The sequence below is a fragment of the Rhamphochromis longiceps genome, linkage group LG9 (genome assembly GCF_057381845.1).
Source record: "Rhamphochromis longiceps isolate RC_006_pf linkage group LG9, R_longiceps_female_GT1.1, whole genome shotgun sequence".
NCBI classification, from domain to species: Eukaryota; Metazoa; Chordata; class Actinopteri; order Cichliformes; family Cichlidae; genus Rhamphochromis; species Rhamphochromis longiceps.
In genome coordinates this window covers 10,940,045-10,960,923 of record NC_140565.1, presented here as the reverse complement: position 1 = coordinate 10,960,923, position 20,879 = coordinate 10,940,045, and the positions used below count along the sequence as shown (strand labels likewise).

Here is a 20,879-nt window from a genome sequence, read left to right as displayed (position 1 = left end):
GAGGGAAGAAGTGTTAGGAGAGAAGGGGAGAGGAGAGGTGAAAATTAAGATGGAACAGAGGTGGAGGGAGACGAGGTGACGTCAGCAGTAGAAAAAATAGAAAAAGTAGAAAAAGCAGGAGTGTCCCTCCTCCAGAAGAAGCGGAAACGTTTTTTCTTCTTTTCCATGAGCTTTTCCACGACCACTTTTTTCTCTAGGATGAGGGTTCTCAACTGATCGGTTGTTTCTTCAACTTCCTTCTCAAGTTTCTGGCATCTTTGCTCCATTTCTTTTAATAGATTGCACTTGTCTGTATTTTGCTGTTGTTTTTCCTTGTGCATCTTTTCTAACTGCTCATTTCTTCTTGTGATTTCTTGAAGCTTACGCTGCAGGTCTTCATTTATTTTCTCTTGTTGCTGCTTTTGTGCAAGCATTTCAGCGTTTTCACACTTCAAGTTGTCTGAGTCCTGGAGAATACGTTTTTTTTCTTCTTCCTGTTGCTCTTTCTCTTGAAGAAGCTCTTTTTTTTTGCACTCTGTTTCATCCAGCCTGACTTTCAGCACTTCGTATTTTTTCTTTATGCCTTTGAGTTGGTCCTGCATTTGTGTGACCCCTTCCTTTTTCTGTCCGAGGATTTGTGCAGTTTGTTCCATAGCTTCATCAAGCGTTCCTTGGAGCGCCTGATTCTTTTGCTCCATGTTTTGGAGATCCCTTTGCATCTCCCCAATAGTAGCATTCGCGCGTTGAAGCTGGGCAGACGTTTCTTTTAATTCAGCACTCTTTGTCTTGTTTTCCTTCATCAGGAACAAAATCTTCTGTCGTGCTTCACCAAACTTTCCTTCCCAGGCCTCACTAATAATTTTTGTGTAAGGCTGGCGTTGCTGTTGTTTTTCCAGCTCTTGATTTCGTGCTTCCAATTGTCTGCACTTCTCCTCCAGTTGAAGCTTCTCTTCTTCAATTTGTTTAATTTTTGCATGTAGGTCGGAGTTTTCCTGTAATGTCCTTTGGACTGATGAGGCACCAATGGATCGTGTCATATCAGGCTTCCCTCTTGAAGTGAGTGGCCGGCCAGACCTCGAAGGAGAGGCAGCAAGATTGTTTATTCTTTGTTGGCATTTTCGTGGATACATTTTTAATCCTGTGCACAGTGACTCTGAAGAGGTTTACAAATACTTTCAAATATAGCTCTGGTCGAACGTTTGAAGGCTGCGAACAAACTGACTAAAACTTGCTGCTCCTGACCCCTATTTATAGAAAAGGCTCAAAGGCATGTGCTTGTGACATCATCACATGTCCTTGTGACATCATCACATGTCCTTGTGACATCATCACTCTTCATGAATCAGATTGTCACATGACATTTTAGAATGCGCCCCCTGCCGCCATCACAGTAGGCCAGACAAAGGATACAGCTTCAGCTATGGTGGTACGTGTGTAGTCGGTTGCAATGTTAGATCTCACGATCGTGAAGGCAAGAAACTGGATTAATCTTTTAATCGTTTTCCATCCTGGCGGCAACGTGAGGGATCCCATGTATCCGATATCACCAAACAAAGACGCCAGGCATGGATTGCAGCGGTGAGACGAGCGGATATCGAGTTCCGTGCAATCCCCAGCTTTTTGTTGGTTTGCTCGCGGCATTTTCTCTCCGGTGAGTTCTAAAGTAATTCATATCACTATCCGATTGTTGAGTCTGACGTCACTAGCCGTGTCTGGGCCTAAACTCTGCTGCAGGTCCATATATCAAATGATCACTGTGGCATTACTGAGAGTTAAAACACTGTCTTAAGTCTTTCATCTTTAATAAAATTATCAGCGTTCTGCTCTACCAGGTGTAACAACTGAGTTAAACATCCAGGCATCCATGACAATGGAATTTATGACATATGAGTTAGAAGTTAGCAGCAAGTTAGCTCGCTAGCTTCTATCTAAATACAATATAGCATGTCCTGACTGCGGGGTTTTGGAAACAAATTAAAACGTACAGCTTTCTTATCACTTCCAACATAAATGAAGACAGAAAACTAAACAGCAGTGACAGTGGCTGCAAATTTTACCAGGGTTTTAGTCAAATGCCCCCCTGTGATTTTACCTGCACCCTGCGATTTGATTTTTAGTTATTTTAACAGCAAACTGAAGAAAAGCCTTGACTCCGTTGCTCCACTCACCACCAAAAAGATTAACGTAAAACATGCATCACCCTGGAGAAACGAAGAAGTCAAAAAACTCAAAAGAAATTGCAGGGCAGCAGAAAGGAGATGGAGGAAAAATAAAAATAATATCAACCATCAAATATTTTCCGAGCAATTTAAAATGTACAATAATACATTAAGGAAGTCAAGAAATTCATACTTCGCCAAAATAATCAGTATTAACAAAAATAATCCCAAGGTCCTCTTTTCCACCATAGATCATTTATTTAACCCTGATTTTAACAGCTCCCAAAGAACCCCCACAGACTCGCTCTGTGAGCAGTTTGCAGACCACTTCAGGGGAAAGATCAGCGCCATCAGATCTGATATTTTATCTAATCGCGATATGATTGTAAACACATCTGAGGGCTCGATTGTACCTGAGGAGACACTGGACAGCTTTGTCCTGGTTAATGCTGAGAACTTTCAGAAGGTTTTCTCCACAGTGAGACCCACCACATGTCTTTTAGATCCAATCCCCTCTTCACTCTTTAAAACACTTTATGGATTTTTTGAGGCTGAGCTTTTATACATGATGAATTGCTCTCTTCAGTTGGGTGTCTTCCCTGCTGCCTTTAAAACGGCGGTGGTGAGGCCCCTTCTGAAGAAGAGCAATTTGGATTGTAATGATTTTAATAACTACAGACCTGTATCCAACTTACCATTTTTAAGTAAAGTCTTAGAAAAACTTGTTTTTACTCAGATTACTGATTTTCTCAATGATAGACAGATCCTGGAGATATTCCAGTCTGGATTTAGGGTGAACCACAGCACAGAGACGGCTCTCCTAAAGGTTTTAAATGATCTTAGATGTAACTGGGACGCCCAAAAGCTCTCAGTCCTGGTGCTGCTGGATCTAAGCGCAGCCTTTGATACAGTAGACCACGCTATTCTTTTAAACAGACTAAAACACATGGTGGGCCTCTCTGGTGCTGTACACAACTGGTTCACTTCCTATCTCTCTGACAGATCTTTTATGGTGAGTATGGATACATGCTCCTCTAAGATCCATAAAATGACATGTGGTGTGCCTCAAGGGTCGGTTCTAGGCCCTGTACTTTTTAATTTGTATATGTTGCCTCTCGGCAGTGTCATCAGGAGGCATGGAGTGAACTTCCACAGTTACGCTGATGACACGCAGCTGTACATCTCCGTGTCTCCTGATGACACCAGACCAATGGATGCCCTTTTTAACTGTATCTTGGATATAAGATCTTGGATGGCAGAAAACTTTTTACAGCTTAACCAGGACAAAACTGAAGTTTTAATTGTCGGTCCTGAAGCTCAGAGAGAGAAACTCTTGTCTAAATTAGAGGCATTTTCACTATGTCCTTCGCTACAAGTGAAAAACCTGGGTGTTATTTTTGACTCTGAGCTTGGTTTTATCCCACATGTTAAACATGTAACCAAAATTGGATTTTATCATCTAAAAAATATAGCCAGAGTCCGCCCTATTCTCTCTCGGGCCAACACGGAGATGCTGATGCATGCTTTTATTGCCAGTCGCATTGATTACTGTAATGCCCTGCTCTCTGGTCTTCCTAAGAAGAATATTTCAACTTTACAACTCTTGCAAAACTCGGCAGCTCGTGTGCTGACGAAGACCAGAGGGCGGGCCCACATTACACCGGTTTTAGAATCGCTGCATTGGCTCCCCGTGTGTTTCAGGATCGATTTTAAAGTTCTTTTATTGGTTTTTAAATGTCTTAATGGTCTTGGGCCTTCTTATCTCTCAGATCTGCTTTTACCATACGAACCCTCGCGGACCCTGAGGTCCTCTGGTACTGGCCTTTTGATTGTCCCTAAAGTCAGGACACATACTCACGGAGAGGCAGCTTTTCAGTGGTATGGTCCTCGTCTGTGGAACAGCCTGCCGGAGGAGCTCAGGGCCGCAGAGAACGTACATGTTTTTAAGAACAGGCTCAAGACCCACCTTTTTAATTTAGCTTTTACTTAGCGTTTATTTATTTTTTATGCTTATTTATTCTATCCTGTTATTCTATTATTAATTTAGGATTTACCTAATATTTTTTGATTTTATTCTTATTCATTTTTTAATCTTCTTACTCTATTTATATTTATATTTATATTGTATCCTGTTCTTATTTATTTTATCATTTTACCCTGTATATATCGTATTGCGTCATATCTCCAGTGTTTCCTCGGAGGGCGCTCTCTGCACCGGGGCTGTTATTGACCGTGGCTGCTGGTCTCTGGGGTCCTCTCAGCCTGGTTGGGGGGCTCCTTGGCCTCCCTCCGGCTGTGTGCCCAGCCCGGAGGCTGCGGTCTGTGACCGGCTCCCGGTGCAGACGGCTCTCTGTTATAATGTTTCCTCACTTGGCTCATGCGAGCCCAGCCCAATTTTTACTCTTTAAGTGTGCGCGTGTGTGTATGTGTGTGTGTGGGTGGGGGTGGGGGGATATATGTGTATTGAGAGTGTGGGGAGTGAGTTGGAGGGTGGGGTGGGCTGCTTTTAACTATGTAAAGCACTTTGTGCTACATTTTTTCTGTATGAAAAGTGCTTTATAAATAAAGCTTGATTGATTGATTTGTAGGGTTACTGAAGTTGGGCTAGCTGGTATATAATGATGTGCTACGTGACCGCTAGTAACACAGCTATGTTAGCACAATATAAACACGCTAACTTTTTTTCCACTCGATAAAAGTTAACGTGAGTGTTCTCGGTGGTCAGGAACAAATGTAATCGCATGGCAGGATGCTGTAAAAGGACCAAACCAAAAGGCTTTTAGTGGGGTTTTTTTCAATGCGCTGCGGTCATAGATAATGAGATAAAACATGCTAATGTGTGATGCTGCAGAACCACGTCATGTCGACTGAGTAGCTTTTGATTTGGCATTATTGCAGGCAAACCAGCATATGAAATGGATGTAACAAATCCAGACTGGGCACCAACACTGCACATGGGGCACGACGACAAACCTGTGTCAGACTCGGACCGGCACGCAAGGCGTATGCAACGGAAGCGAAAAAGAGCACCCATTGCAGGTAAACACCCCCCTCTGAAAACATACTAAATTGCTCTTATGGTACACTAATCCGCACATAACTTAAAGATGAATCACACACCTGTCATTGGAATATTGGTGTACATTAACCTTAAGTCTATGCACTATTTTTTATCTTACAGGCTTGATGATCGATGAAGGTCTGACAGAAGAACAACAACCATGTCATGGAGGCAGTGGACAGCAGTTGTGTTGGACAAGTGGAGGTTGACGTACCAGCTGCAAATGTGGACAGTGGTGATGGGAGTGACAGCGTCACGGAAGCTGAAGGGCAGACGAAGGACTGTGTGTGCAGTCAACAGGGCAGAGCAGAAATAAACCGGCTGTTGGAGGAGAACAGACTGCTTCGAGCACAGTTGCAAAAGACAGAGCTGAATGAAACTTTCTTAAAGGACGATACCGAAAAAGTAAGATATTACACTGGACTATATTGTTATGCAGTCTTAATGTCCCTCTTCAACACTGTCAAAGATTTCCTGCCAATACCGAAGAAACTGACAGGTTTCCAAATGCTCTTACTCACACTAATGCGTCTGAGACTTGATCTTCCAGTCCAGCATCTTTGTCATCTATTCCATGTGTCGCACAAAACACTGTCTTCTGTCTTCACCGATACCATTGATGTTTTGTATGCCCACTTAGGAGCACTGGTGCACTGGCCTGAGAGGCACTGTCTGCAGGCGACAATGCCTCCACAGTTTACTGAAACTTTTGGAAAACGAGTAGCAATCATTGTTGACTGTTTTGAGATTCGAACAGAAAGACCATCTAATTTAAAGGCACGCGCACAAACATACTCTCATTACAAGGGTACACAGACCATAAAATACCTCATCGGGATTACACCCCATGGAGCTATTTCTTTCATTTCCAGGGGATGGGGGGTCGTGCATAGAGCAGGGCGATATGGCCAAAAATATTTATCACGATATATATTTGAAAATTTGCGATAACGATATAACCGACGATATAATTGATGCGAGACAAAATACAACTCCACAACATTACTAGCGCAAAAAGACAACCTTCCATTTATTTTCACCTAAACAAGAAGCTGGTTTTTATGTACATTAAAGCTTTATAAAAATGTAACAGTGCAAATGCAAATTCCTTGCTGAAAGTTTAACCAAAAGGCATTTCCAGTAGAAATGGGCTGACATATCCTGAGCATAACCATGTATAATATCCACTGAAGTTAAAAAGAGGTGCTTTGCAACATTAAACTGCAGTGTGCAGTACGCATTTTTCGGACCATAAGGTGCACGGGATTATAAGGCACATTAAGCGAAACAAAGCAGTCAGATAAATCAAACTTTATTAAACTCATTCTTCTTGCTTCCTCCACTTCTGTACCATTGATTCATTAATGTTGAATTCTCTGGCAGCTGCTCTATTCCCATGTTGTTGCAGTATATTAATGACTAACCTGGTATTGTGGATAGATTATCTCAGTTGTTCTCCTGACTGAAGTTTGGTCCGTTTACAGCATCCTGCCATGCGATTGCATTTGTCTCTAACCATGAAGAACCTTCACGTTAACTTTTATAAGTGGAAAAGTGTTAGTGTTCGTCCTCCAGCTTCACTGTTTATGTTATGCTAACATAGCTGTGTCGCTAGCGATCACGTAGCACATCATTATATACCAGCTAGCCCAACTTCAGTAACCCTACAAACGTCACTGCTGTTTAGTTTCCTGTCTTCATTTATGTTGGAAGTGATAGCAGAGCTGTACGTTTGATTTTTTTCAGAAATCTCTCAGTCAGAACATGCTAAATCATGCTTAGGTAACTAGCGAAACTAGCGAGCTAACTTCCGCTAGCTTCCTGCTAACTTCTAACTCCATTAAATGTAATAACTTTTTGTTTTCATGGAAGTTAAACTTTATAGTTACACCTGGTAAAGCAGCAATGCTGATCGTTTTACTAAAGATGAAAGAATTTAGACAGTTTTTAACTCTCAGTGATGCTGCAGTGTTGTTTGACCTGAAGCATACGGAGTTTAGGACCCAGATTACTCCCAGATTTAAGAGCATCTTAGTCCGACAAATACGACAATAACGACGACCGCTTGCATGTTCTGCAAAAAAATGTGCTTTGTCGTGTATCTGACAGACAAACACCAAACCAGTTCCACATCACGGAAGTTGCACCATTTTTACAAACCAATTCTGGTTCATCTGTTTCACTCAACAATCGGCCATGTGCGTATGAAAACAAAGGCACTGCGCATGCGCGTTTTACTCCCATTCTATCGCGATATTTCATTTTCCTATCGTTGCCTAACATTATACCGGTATTACCGTGAATGGTATAATATGGCCCAGCCCTAGTCGTGCATCAGATAAACACATCATAGAGAGATGTGGCATTCTTCAAAAGCTGTTACCAGGGGACGTAGTATTGGCTGACAGAGGCTTTGACATCAGAGATGCTGTAGGAATGATGTGTGCGGAGGTCAAGATTCCAGCTTTCACAAAAGGCTACTGTCAACTTGATGCAAGGGACGTTGAACAAACGAGAGCAATTGCCCACCTGAGAATTCATGTTGAGCGAGTAATAGGTAGTTTGCGCAACAAGTTCAAAATGTTACACACAGTCTGATTACTCTTATCATGTGAGGCTGAAGACACAACACTTCTTGATAAGATCGTTAAGGTTTGCTGTGTTTTTGTTAATATGTGCCCCAGTGTTGTTGTCAAACCAGGGCCAAATGACACTTGCTCCTGTTGAGTATTCTTAAAGCTGTTCTTTTGGATGTACTGTACATTGTAAATAGTTGTACTTTGTGTGAAGTTGTTTTAATAAAACAAAAAAGAATAGTATATTTGTTTGTTTTTCTTTATTATAGATCTATTCACATGTACACAGCAATCACATAAAAATGAAATGCAAACTATTTACATCGCACCACACAGCTGTCATCAATCTTTAACCACAACATGAAACATTACAGGCTATTTAGAGCAGCACGTTGTTTCGAGAAGTATTTCCCAACAAGTTCAGGAAGGCACATTTTACGAAAGAAGTCTTGTGCTTTCTTTAAGCGCGGTTTCCAGAAATCCACAGCAGGGAAGACGCGAGTCACAGCAAGGTCTCTCTGTGTCCACACAACGAGGCCACAGTGGCTGGCGCCCGTAACAAAGACTCAGCGTCTCTGTTGTGTAAACACGCCAGTGATTGGGGTAATGTGGGTGACTGTGTAGTGTAGTTGGTGTAATAGTTTTCGACTCCACACAGTCACTGCTTTGCTGTGCTTCTGCAGCGTATCCAGTAATGGTGACAAATCCTCCAGCGTTGCAATAGGAAGCTGCTCTTAAGCGCAGAAAGAATTGTTTCCAGGGATTTCTATTTGTATCCAGCTTGGCGTGCAGGATCCTTTGTGTAATCTATGCTTACATATGTATTTTACACACAGACAATGTGAAAAATACAACACATTGCTATGGATTGATGCTGAAAGTGCTAATTGCACTAAAAAATTTAGCTGAAAAAAATAACACCAACTAAATAGATAAGCATGTCTGTTAACAAAAACCCCCAAACGCTTTACCCAACTGGGGTTTTTCAACTACCTCACTGACAGAATGAGCCCAGGTATTGCCAGTGCCACTGATGGAAATGAGCCACAGCAGCTCTTCAGCACCTACAAATGAGACCTGCCCACACCAACAAGCAAGAAGGGAGACCAGGTGGCGAGCATCGCCACACTTTCCAATCCAATAAACTACCATTGCAGTTAGTAGTAAGTGGTTGATTAGTGCAGCAACAACAAAAACACACTGAATGTCATTTTAAAATACACAAAATGTTTTATTTTACATTCTATCGAAGTTCCTGCTGGAAAGTGCTGTACTGTACAAGATGCTTCCCTCACCGCAAACTCAGGTTTACTGCTGGATAAATTTTATTTCCACATTAGTCAACTCAACAACCAAGACAGAGCACAATAGAGACAATAAGGGGGTGGCTGTAGCTCAGGCGGTAGAGCAGGTCATCTGCTGATCGGAAGATTGGTGGTTCGATTCCTGGCTTCCCCCAGTCTGCATGCCAAATATCCTTGGGCAAGATATTAACCCCAAATTGCTCTCCGATGCATCCATCGGAGTATGAATGTGTGTGAATGTTACTTAGAAAGCACCTAGAACAATGTGCTTGTGCGAATGGGTGTGAATGGGTGAATGCACAAGTTGTGTAAAGCGCTTTGAGTGCTCAGAAGAGTAGAAAAGCGCTATATAAGAACCAGTCCATTTACCAATATGTGCACTGGTCTAATGATGTTTATGGCTCCCAAAGTATCGAGTATTGAGGTCTATTGCACTGTTGACTATTTACAAAAGTATTGCACAAAAGGTATTGCACAGTGAGGTGAAGAGGCACTACAGCTTAGTTGTTCCCCCCTCCTTTGTCCTCCTGTTTCCCCTCCCTCTCCCCTCCAGAGAGGAGTTAAACAGTCTGATGGCGTGTGGGACAAAGGAGTTTTTAAGTCTGTTAGTTCTTGTCTTGGGGAGAAGCAACCTGTCACTGAACAGACTCTTCTGGTTGTTAATGGCCGTGTGCAGAGGATGCCTGGCATTGTCCATAATGTCCATCAGTTTCTTTAGTGTCCTTTTCTCTGCCACTGTCACCAGGGTGTCCAGCTTCATGCCGACCACAGAGCTAGCCTTCCTGATCAGTTTTTCCAGCCTGGATGAGTCCTTCTTTGCTGTGCTGCTCCCCCAGCACACCACAGCATAGCACTTTAAGAATCTAAAAGATAACAAAATCTGATAGGTAAAAATAACATTTTGAACCAACTAGGTGGTTCCCAAAAATCTGGCGTGCTGTGAGTCCTTAAAAAAATTGAGGAAACCGGAAAAGTAGCAGGACTAAATAACTCTGTACAGCAGATGAACTGTATCTGGAAATCATGTCCTTAAGATGTAGAAAAATATAAAGAAAAGCAAAGACTTGAAGTACCTGAGAGATGCACTGGCCCTTTAATGGATCCATCTGCTGTTTGCTGAAGCCTCATCAGAAACGGTCTCAGTGGAAGGCTGTCAGGAAGCCATTTTTAGTGAAGAGAAACAGGGAGAAAAGGCTGAGGTATGGTAAATTACACGAGAACTGGACTATATCAGTGGCAACAGGTCTTACAGCATTATGAATTCATATTTGACATTTTTGGTTCAAATAATTGTTGATATGACTCCAACAGAGGGTGTTTACATCCATCTGTAAAACACGATGAAGGCTCTGCCAGTGGTGTTGGGAATCTTGAGAAAGCTGATGGAAATATGAACCAGATATTAAGATTTTCATTAATCATGCAGTCCCAGCTGAAAAGCATCTAGTTGGAAAAGGCATATTTTTATTCATTACGACAATGATCCCAAACACACGGTGAATGCAGTAAACGTATACCTAGATCAGTCATGGATTGGCCTCCCCAGAGCCCAGACCTCAACATTTATTAAAGCAGTGTGTTCCGGAAAGAGAGAGTCCAGGCTATGTTCGATAGTAAAGGTGGCCATACCAAATATTGACTTTCAAGTACATTTTTGCCTTATGTACTGTATTTCCATTTATGTTTGCACGTTTCAGTGAATTGCTCTGCCTATTTCCCATTTTCCCAGCAGAATATAACGAAATGAGGATGCCTCAAGACTTTTGCAATATTGTATCAGAAGGAGAAAAAAGGTGACAAATGTCCCAGTTCTTCGTGGTTAATCTTGTTAATGTTGCCTTCTGTTTTCTAATGGTTTCCTGCCAAAAACCCTAAAAAAGTGTTCTCCAACCTCGTGAATTGAAAACACTGGATTTGTTATAGAATAACTTCTAATTAGCTATTATTTCACAGAGGAAATAAGATAATCGATAAAAGAAAAAAAGACGTGAAAAGGAGACAATAAAAGAAGCCCCTTCCTTTCCCACATGTGCTAAACTTAGAGCCAAAGCCTCACCCTGCCGCTTTCCGCTTCATTAGAGCTGTTTAAACAAAACAAGTTTAAAATAGGGTTTCTATCTGAAACAGCACATGCAGTTAAAAGGCCAATGTGGAAAATAAATCCTTGTGATTATAGTTGAACAGGAAGCAGCACTTGCTCTGCCTTTCAGCCCCATTGAACAAGACGTCAGCAGCTCTATGGAGGTAGTTTAGTCTTTTTTACAAATTCAAAATTAAATATGCGAGCACTCAAAAATTAAGGTTCACTGAGAAATGTCCTCATTTTTTAAAAAGAAAGGCATATTCCTTGTTATTTAATACAACATTCAATTGATCAGAAATGTTAGAAATCATGGTAAATGGGCTCATCAATACAAAATCATGATTGTCTTTTTAATTGTATAACTTTGTAGACTACTTTTCCCAAACCATCACTCTAGTGCTCCACTGGCACCTCGTATTACTTAATGCAAGTAGTTTACAGGTGTTGTGTCGTGTCTTTCTACAGATGTAGAAAGGTCAGCTACTCAAGAGACCTTCCCCAAATCTCCCTCATCTTCATCTTCGTCAACGAGGCTCTGTCGGTGATCCTGCGCTCAGTCCACTCAGCTGTCAATCACACACTTGCTCAAGGAGGTCATCCTGGTGGACGACAACAGCGATGACGGTCAGTATAGATTAAATATTTTCTTCAGCTAATACCAAATAAGAAGAGTGGCTTTTTCGCCCTCTGATTAGAAGATGGTTTATAGTGAGTGAAACACAGAATTTCCATCTAAAATCCACTGAGTCATCAGCAGGATTTCTACTGAAAGCAACAAAATACACATCAAATTGTCATTCAGCATCCCAGAAATAATTATCTTATACAATAAGTGTCATGTAACCTGAATATAATTATATAATTAAGTTTTATATTATTATAAAACTGAAACTAGTGAATAACCTTTGCACTGTCCTCTTCCTGCTGTGACAAAACAAATTTCCCACGTGTGGGACTAATAAAGGTTATCTTATCTTATCTTATCTTATCTTATCTTATCTTATCTTAAAAAGGTGGCGCGGTCGTTGATGCTCAGGAAGCAGTAGACCCCCGTTGGTGTTGTTTAGAGTGAGTTGGAGCTTAAAACAGCACCGCAGGGAGCTGAGTGAGAACTTTTATGTCATCTCTCTATTTGCATGTGTGCTTCTGTATTTCTTTATTTATCAACTGTGTTGTTGTGGTGATGAATTTGTATGTTTTTTATGTTTGTTTTCAGCTTTTGATAGTGTAGCAGTGACAATAGTTGGCATACATTAGTGGTTATTTAGGATAGGATGAGCTAATAAGCCATCATGTCTTTGTATTTTGCTAGGAAAATGGGAAATAGATGCAGCAGTTTACTGAAACTTGCAAACATAAGATGCCAGATGCATCTCTCAGGTTGTGTGTCAGTTTTGTGTTATTTCTTAAGGACACAACTTTCAAATTCTGTTCGTCTGCTGTAGATGTTTTTATTTAAGCTGCCAGTTCTTTTGTCCTCTACTTGTTTAGTTTCTTGACATATGTCAAGTTTTTGGCTAATAGCTCTTTGGTAATCACCTTGCTGGTGTGTTATCGTTGTCATTTTTTGTGCAGGAAACAAATTGTGTATTTGTGACAAGCTGCTGGTAATGTGCCAGTAACGAATTTGTCCCTTGAGTTAGGTGCCTTTATTATGTGTGAATGATTCATAGGAACAAACAAATAAAGGACTGCACTGAAAATTATAATAAAATGATGTCCAAAGAAAAATTTGAAGGAGCTTCAGAAAGCCTGAAGAACGTGAAATAAATTACAGAATTAAAAGACAGTTCGGTTCCTTGGAAGCAAAATGTAAAGACAAAATGTTCACACATGGCTCTATGCAACTAAATAAGAGCTTTAGGATTGTCTGAAAGTATTTGTTTGGGTTTTTGCTCGTAATTATCTGCTCCACTCTATGTTCACCTGTTCCTTATTACCCGGCTGCTCTAAAGTGATTTCTGCCAATCTTTGTCAGCTCATCTGTGAGCTTGTTTCACTCATGCGCTCTGCAACAGTCCCTCATGTTATTCTCTGCTTCACAGGTTTTTTACTCATTTTCCACCCCTTGGGCTTTGTTCTCCCAATATCAGCTTTATTTAAATAAGCTTTCTTTATGGTGGTTTTGCTGATTTTCTGTATTCATTTGGAAAAGCTTACAAACCTAACACAAATAATTGGGGTATAACCCTCAATCTCATTGGGCCTGTTTGAGTGCACATATGTCAATGAACTTAAAAAGGGCTAGTATGTGCACTTTGCTAAAGAAATGCTTTGATTATATATATATATACAGTGAGTATATTTTCATAGGTACAGTGGGGCAAAAAAGTATTTAGTCAACCACCGATTGTGCAAGTTCCTCCACCTAAAATGATGACAGAGGTCAGTAATTTGCACCAGAGGTACACTTCAACTGTGAGAGACAGAATGTGAAAAAAAAATCCATGAATTCACATGGTTGGATTTGTAAAGAATTTATTCGTAAATCAGGGTGGAAAATAAGTATTTGCTTGGTGTGCAAAAATCAACTGTGGGAGCAATCATCAGAAAATGGAAGACATACAAGACCACTGATAATCTCCCTCGATCTGGGGCTCCACGCAAGATCTCATCCCGTGGGGTCAAAATGATCATGAGAACGGTGAGCAAAGATCCCAGAACCACACGGGGGGACCTGGTGAATGACCTGCAGAGAGCTGGGACCAAAGTAACAAAGGTCACCATCAGTAACACACTACAACGGCAGGGAATCAAATCCCGCAGTGCCAGACGTGTTCCGCTGCTGAAGCCAGTGCATGTCCAGGCCCGTCTGAAGTTTGCCAGAGAGCACATGGATGATACAGCAGAGGATTGGGAGAATGTCATGTGGTCAGATGAAACCAAAGTAGAACTTTTTGGTATAAACTCAACTCGTTGTGTTTGGAGGAAGAAGAATACTGAGTTGCATCCCAAGAACACCATACCTACTGTGAAGCATGGGGGTGGAAACATCATGCTATGGGGCTGTTTTTCTGCCAAGGGGACAGGACGACTGATCCGTGTTAAGGACAGAATGAATGGGGCCATGTATCGTGAGATTTTGAGCCAAAACCTCCTTCCATCAGTGAGAACTTTGAAGATGAAACGAGGCTGGGTCTTCCAACATGACAATGATCCAAAACACACCACCCGGGCAACAAAGGAGTGGCTCCGTAAGAAGCATTTGAAAGTCCTGGAGTGGCCTAGCCAGTCTCCAGACCTCAACCCCATAGAAAATCTGTGGCGGGAGTTGAAAGTCCGTGTTGCTCGGCGACAGCCCCAAAACATCACTGCTCTCGAGAAGATCTGCATGGAGGAATGGGCCAAAATACCAGCTACTGTGTGTGCAAACCTGGTAAAGACCTATAGTAAACGTTTGACCTCTGTTATTGCCAACAAAGGTTATGTTACAAAGTATTGAGTTGTATTTTTGTTATTGACCAAATACTTATTATGTAGTGTGAAGCGCTTTGGGGTCCTTAGGGACTAGAAAAGCGCTATACAAATGCAGGCCATTTACCATTTAGTGCTTAGTGGGTTGCCCTTTGTGTTCTTATCATGTTGTTTCACACAACCAATACTAAGGCTTGATGTGAGGTTTATAAAGGAGTGCAGGCTGCCAGTGAGAGAAGTGAGACAAAAGAGTTGTCATACTGGGAATGGTTGCTTAAGCTCACTCTGCTGTCCTTTCATATTTATCGACATGAATTCCAATTATTGTGATTGCATGAAAATAATTATGCAAGCTAGGCATAATGTGTCAGGCTTTGATTGTTGCTGCCAGAGGGGACTCTGGAACAGCATTTTTCTTTTTTTCCTCCTTTCTTCAGTAAAGAGGGCTGCAATGGATCTGATGTTAGAGAAGCTAAGAAAAAAATACAAGCACTTTCTTTAGCATGTAGGGATTCTTCTTAAACTCGCCAACTTAGCTGCAATGGTGATATATTCTTTTCAGGCTTTATTAGTCCTGACATCAGATCAAATACTGGAAAACTCCAGCTGGCAGACTGTTCAAGGATAGATGTGCAGATTATAAGCTAAACTGCAGATTCAAAGATCAACTAAAGATCAGTCTTTATAAGCATTTCTGACTTGTTTTGTTTGATGTGTTATCTTCATTTTCTGAACTGTAGAGCAACTGAAAGGTCCACTGGAGGAGTATGTGAACAAACGCTATCCCGGCCTGGTGAAGATTGTAAGGAACCAAAAGAGAGAGGGATTGATCAGGGCCAGGATCGAGGGTTGGAAGGTAGCCACTGCTGAGGTGACAGGATTTTTTGATGCCCATGTGGAGTTCACCCCATCATGGTGAGTGGGTCCTATCATCTAGCGGGAAGCACGGTGTTATTAACAGTCAGGAGTGAATTTTTGGTATTTGGAAAAAGGCTTATTTTAGTGTAAATTAAAGTGAAACACAGCATTCAAAAACAAAAATGACATGTACTCAAAATTAAATCTGGAAAAAAACATATCTTTGCCAAATGTATGAACATTGGAATAACTTATAGAGAGATACTCCCATACGGTTTATGACAAAATTTAATCCAAAGTGATTGATGGCCCTAATCATGACCTTTTGACCTCCCCCCTCCCCCCCGGAAGCGAGTAATGACCGTGACGAATTGCATCCGGAGAAGGGGGGGGGGCGGGAACCCCCCGACATCCGGAGAAGGGGGGGCGAACCCCGGAAGCGCGCCATCTGTCGCTAAGCGTGTCGAATTGCATCCTGAGAAGGGAGGGGGGGTAAACCTCCGGAAGCGCGCCATCTGTTGTTGGGAAAAAAAAAGAAAAAAGTTTTTAGAGGGAGGAGAATAAAAGCAGAGAGGAGGAGTTCACAATTTCTAAGCCTCAGACACACAAGATGGATTTCATTCTGCAGCCCAGCAGCTCTCCTGTGTCCGATGAGATCTGCTCTCCCAAAGAAGAAGGCTTTGAATATGCCATATTCAATTACAGCATATTTACTAAGGAAGGCCTCGATCCGGACCTTATGACACTTCCGGAAATACTCCGGAATTGTCTAGTCATTTTCAGACCTGATGCGTCATGTTCCATATACATGAGGGGAGGGGTTTGGTTCCTGAAGCACAGCGGTGATGCAGCAGCTGATTTTGTGCTGTATAGAGAGACAGAGCGGCAGCTAGTTTTCCGCAAACTCATAGTCTGAATTCTGTTTCAATATTATGACGATTTTCTCTGTATTTCTTAATGGGAATAAAGAGTGACTTCCTGTAGAGATTTCAATAGTATTTTATTTTCCTATAATACAGACGCAGTAAAAAAAACCTTTAAGATGATCTGCCTAGCAACAAATTGCATTTTTAGGCTACACCATAGCTTGTGATGAAAAGAAGAACTTTCTATCCGCTTGTAACCTACAGGCTGCCTACCCCGTATGTGTAAAAATGAATAAATATCCCTTAGTGAATACTTTTCTTTGAATACTACTTTTCCTTTTGAGAATCCCTTTTACAAGGGACTGAAAAAACAAACCATAATTGCCGTGACAGGCGATCTTGTTTCACACACACACACACACACACACACACACACACACACACACACACACACACACACACACACACCGCGGGTCAAGGAGGAGTGAGATATCAGATATCAGTTTTTTCTCAATGCTTATAACCTATAACGCGCCCCCCAAAACAATATTATTATTATTAAAACATCTATAAGGTAGGTTTTGCGCAGCCTGCTCCTTGTCAGACCAAAGTTTTTTTCTTCATTACTTTTAGCTACTTTTACACTGGGTTTTCTCAATAGACAGAAAATGAAAATGAGGAGTCAACAGCCGATATTATCATTGCTTGTAACCCGGTAAATAATTTCGTACATCTCCCCATAAAATAAGCCTTAGTGGAAAAAAGCTCATATTCGAATAAGTTTATTCCCCTCTGTGGGAAAGAGTTTTTTTCTCAGAGTCAACCATGAGGCGAGTTTTGTCAACAGCAATTGTCCATTTGGTAAAACAAATATCCGCCTCTAAGTCGTATTTTACCGTTGCAGAATGTGGAAAACAGACAGCCCTCACAGGAGGCACCCAGGGGCCCACCTCACACACCATAGTTAAAATATTTAAATTTCAACTAAATTTGTAGTAATGATCGGATTTCCTCACTTATCTACACCACACTCCTTGATTTCTTATCGTTTCTTATCGTTCCTCTGTCCCTTAATAGAAACTATCCTCCCTTTCAGTTGTCTTTTGCACTTCCATATCGCAAAGCAGTTACTGTAGGTTATTTTCTGCTTATGCATTAATGTAATTAATTAACTTATTTATCCTTAAGTACGGTAATGACTTGAGTTCTAATGCTTTTTGTCTCTTGAGTTAGCCGTCAATGTGGGATTTTTTTACCCTTTTGTTCAGTTAAAGCTGCCTTTCATTCTTCAACGCAGCTTAAACTCTAATAGGTAAGCTTTCTTGTAATTTCTTAGTTCTGCAGGCTTCTTGAAAGACATCCGAGACTCTTCTTTGGATGCTGGATGCCTTTTGTTTTGTTTTCTGTCAAGATGATCCCACACTGCTTCGATTATCTTGAGGTTCGAACCCTGGAGAGATCAATCCATGACTGATGCGTTGTTTCATCCAGGCATACTTTGACTACAATGGCAGTATGTTTGCGATCATTGTCGTACTGAAAGTTGCTGCCAATCAGACATTACTTGGTATTACATGGTCGATCAAAATCTGGTGGAACTTTTCTACATTCATAATTTGATTAATTTGGATAAGAGCTCCAACAACACTGGCTGAAATCCAGCCTCAAAGCACGGTAGAGTATCCACGCTGTGTTAAAGACGGCTATAGACATTCACTGTTGTATCTCTCTTCGGACCTCTTCCATGCATATTTCAAATTTGGATTCATTACTCCATAAGACATATTACAGCTGATTTCTTTTTCCAGTCAATTTCTTGTGTAATTTGGCACACCTCAGCCTTATTTTTCTCTGTTCTCCTTCCTTAAGAATGGCTTATTAACAGCCACCCTTCCAACTCAGATAACTTTTGATGAAATGTTTACAGCACTTGAGTTACTCGCCACGGCCATCCTAAATGCTAAGAACACTAAACTTTAATTCTAAATTACGTTAACCAGAAAAAACAAGCCAAAGTCGAGATGTTGCTGAGCTGACCTGTGCTATGCTATGCCTTCTAAAGCACGTATAATGTAAACAGAACTGGTCTTTGCACAGAAGCCTGTGGAGCTTCATAATTAACCTCAGTGTGTGAAGAGCACTCTCCATTTAATAATAGCTGTAATAAAATGTTATGGCCGACGGTGTTAAACGCTGCACTTGGGTCTAGCAGGGAAGATTTCAACTTTTCAATACGAATGAAGGCTGAAAACTGATTAGATTAATGTCTGATGATCTTTTCTGTGCTTCTTCAAGTTTGTAACACCAAACATATTAAAGGATGATGTAAGGCTCACAGGAAGAGTTTAATTAGACACACATTTACTATTTTCTTTATACTCTTTCTTTCTTGACATGTTTAATATGATTACTATCAGAGGAGAAAATGACCCTTGTGTAGTTTAAAAAAGTTTTATTTAATCAAACTGTAATGTTGTTGAACTCTGACGGACGTGTCTTTTAATCTTGTCAACAAATCCTTAATCATCTAAATCTGCCATTTATCATCTAGTAAAATGTTCCCTCTGCTTCTGCTGCACATCTCCCCGGACACTCTCCGCTTCACCTGTCCTGTGCAGGTGGTCCAACCCCTGCCTGCCTCCTTAAACTGGGGTGTTTAAATCTCTTTACCTCTGTTGTGAACTTCACACAAAGTTTGTGGTAACAAAATCAAACTGACGAGGATCTCGTTTGAAAAACACACACTCACGAGACAAAATAAAAACAGACTGCTCAAAGCAAAAGCAGAGCCCTCACAGCTGGTAGTACAAAACACAGCGACAACATGCGTATTAGATACCCTCAGTGCCAGAAGCATAAATATGAAAAAATGTGATCACCAAGAGTATCCTAACAACGGCGTTGAGGTGGGTGTTACAGTAAAAAAAAAAAGTAGCCAAATTTTCATCTGAAAATGTTGAATTTTAGTAAAAACAATGCTCTGTAGTTTGATACTGTCGTTACAGACTAAGCAGATGTTTAAAGCCTTCGGACGCTCATTTGAAACGCACTCATTCTCCTTATCAGCTGGAAACATTAAAGCCGTAAAATGACTTTTTCAAACGGATAAAAACTATTGAACAACAGCAATGTTGAGCCTGTTCCAAAATTTGGATGTACATGTGTTGAAGGTGTGGGTCTTGTTGAATTATTAAACATACATTCTTTAATTTTTCGAGCCACAAAAACAACAACTTTTAATTTTCTTCTGCTTGAGTATCGGCCTCGGGTAGCTCTACTTATCATTGCTCAGTCAGTTGTCTGTTTGTGCTACTTTTTTAAGGAGCAGCGTATTATTGGTAAGGGTGACTTTATGTGTTTAGCTACTTAAGTGGAAGTACTGTGGATAGTTTTACCTTACATACATAGATCTACCAATACAGCTTCTGAGGTAACTGTTTACAAAATGTTATAATCTATTCAAAGGTTCTTTGCAATTTTACATTGATAAACATTATCCTTAACACATTTGGCCCACATAAAGTACTATGGCCATCACACTGTCATTTAGAATTGTTTAAATAACTCCTGTCTTAAGTCCTTCCATCAAAAAAAAAAAAAAAAAAAAAAAAAAACATGGTTCACTTTTACATCACAAAATGTTAGAAATATAAGTCGTTCATAACAAACTGAAAGGTTGGGAGTTTAAAAATCCAAACCGATGGAAGAATCAGAATCAGAATACTTTATTGATCCCTGGGGGAAATTATTTTTTGTTACAGTGCTCCATTATAAACCAACATTAAGACAAGACAGACAATACACTAACTAAGAATAGTACAATATATACATATATATACATACATACATACATACATACATAAGTCACTCATAAATAAATAGCTGGAAAAGAAACATGTGTAGCTGTAGCAGCAAACAGTGTGTTAAGTGGATGCGTTGTACAGGGAGATGGCCACAGGCAGGAAAGATTTCCTGTGTCGTTCAGTGGTGCTTTTCGGTAATCTCAGTCTCTCACTGAACGTGCTCCTGTGACTGACCAGCATGTCATGGAGTGGGTGGGAGGTGTTATCCAACATTGTCTTTATCTTGGACAGCATCCGCCTCTCCGACACCACCTTGAGGGTGTCCAGCTCCATCCCCACAACATTGCTGGCCTTACGGATTAGTTTATCGAGTCTGTTGGCATCTGCGACCCTCAGCCTGCTCCCCCAGCATGCAACAGCATAGAGGATCGCACTGGCCACAACAGACTCATAGAAAACTCATAGAAAATAGGAAGCAGAAGTAGAAGACTATAACGTCTCAGAGCACACGGTGTCTATTATTGTGTAGACATGTATAAATAAGAGCTTAATAAAGATGCTTAATTTCTTAAGAAATAAACAGGTGGAGTGATCTTTATCAAAAGTGGATGTTGCATCTGTGGCTAAACCACTGTACCCAAAAAAACTTTAAAAATCTACTGTGTGTGAGGCTGTGTAAGTAAAGCTTGCCCTTCACACCCGCGTGTAATAAACCATTTGTTGGGGGGTTGTGGATTTGGCACCTCAGCATTGTGAAAGTGGGGAAACATGTTTCT

The 20,879-nt window shown here is 40.9% G+C and overlaps 1 protein-coding gene, 1 long non-coding RNA gene and 1 pseudogene across 2 annotated transcripts; 2 read left to right on the top strand and 1 right to left on the bottom strand.

The window, feature by feature from the left end:
* Positions 1–340: 340 nt before the first annotated feature.
* LOC146661728 (uncharacterized) lies at positions 341–8,018 on the top strand. Its single transcript, XM_085418219.1, has 3 exons — positions 341–1,630; positions 5,037–5,177; positions 5,320–8,018. The coding sequence occupies exon 3, from the start codon at positions 5,365–5,367 to the stop codon at positions 6,148–6,150; it is 786 nt and encodes a 261-aa protein (XP_085274345.1). The 5' UTR covers positions 341–1,630; positions 5,037–5,177; positions 5,320–5,364; the 3' UTR covers positions 6,151–8,018.
* Positions 8,019–8,985: 967 nt separating this feature from the next.
* LOC146661727 (uncharacterized) lies at positions 8,986–10,852 on the bottom strand. Its single transcript, XR_014913253.1, has 2 exons — positions 10,153–10,852; positions 8,986–9,942 (listed from the first exon to the last, which is right to left on the bottom strand). It is a non-coding gene; the product is annotated as an uncharacterized LOC146661727 (long non-coding RNA).
* An 11-nt stretch (positions 10,853–10,863) lies between these two features.
* The window catches only part of LOC146661726 (polypeptide N-acetylgalactosaminyltransferase 17-like), a 29,653-nt pseudogene continuing 19,637 nt past the window's right edge, over positions 10,864–20,879 (top strand).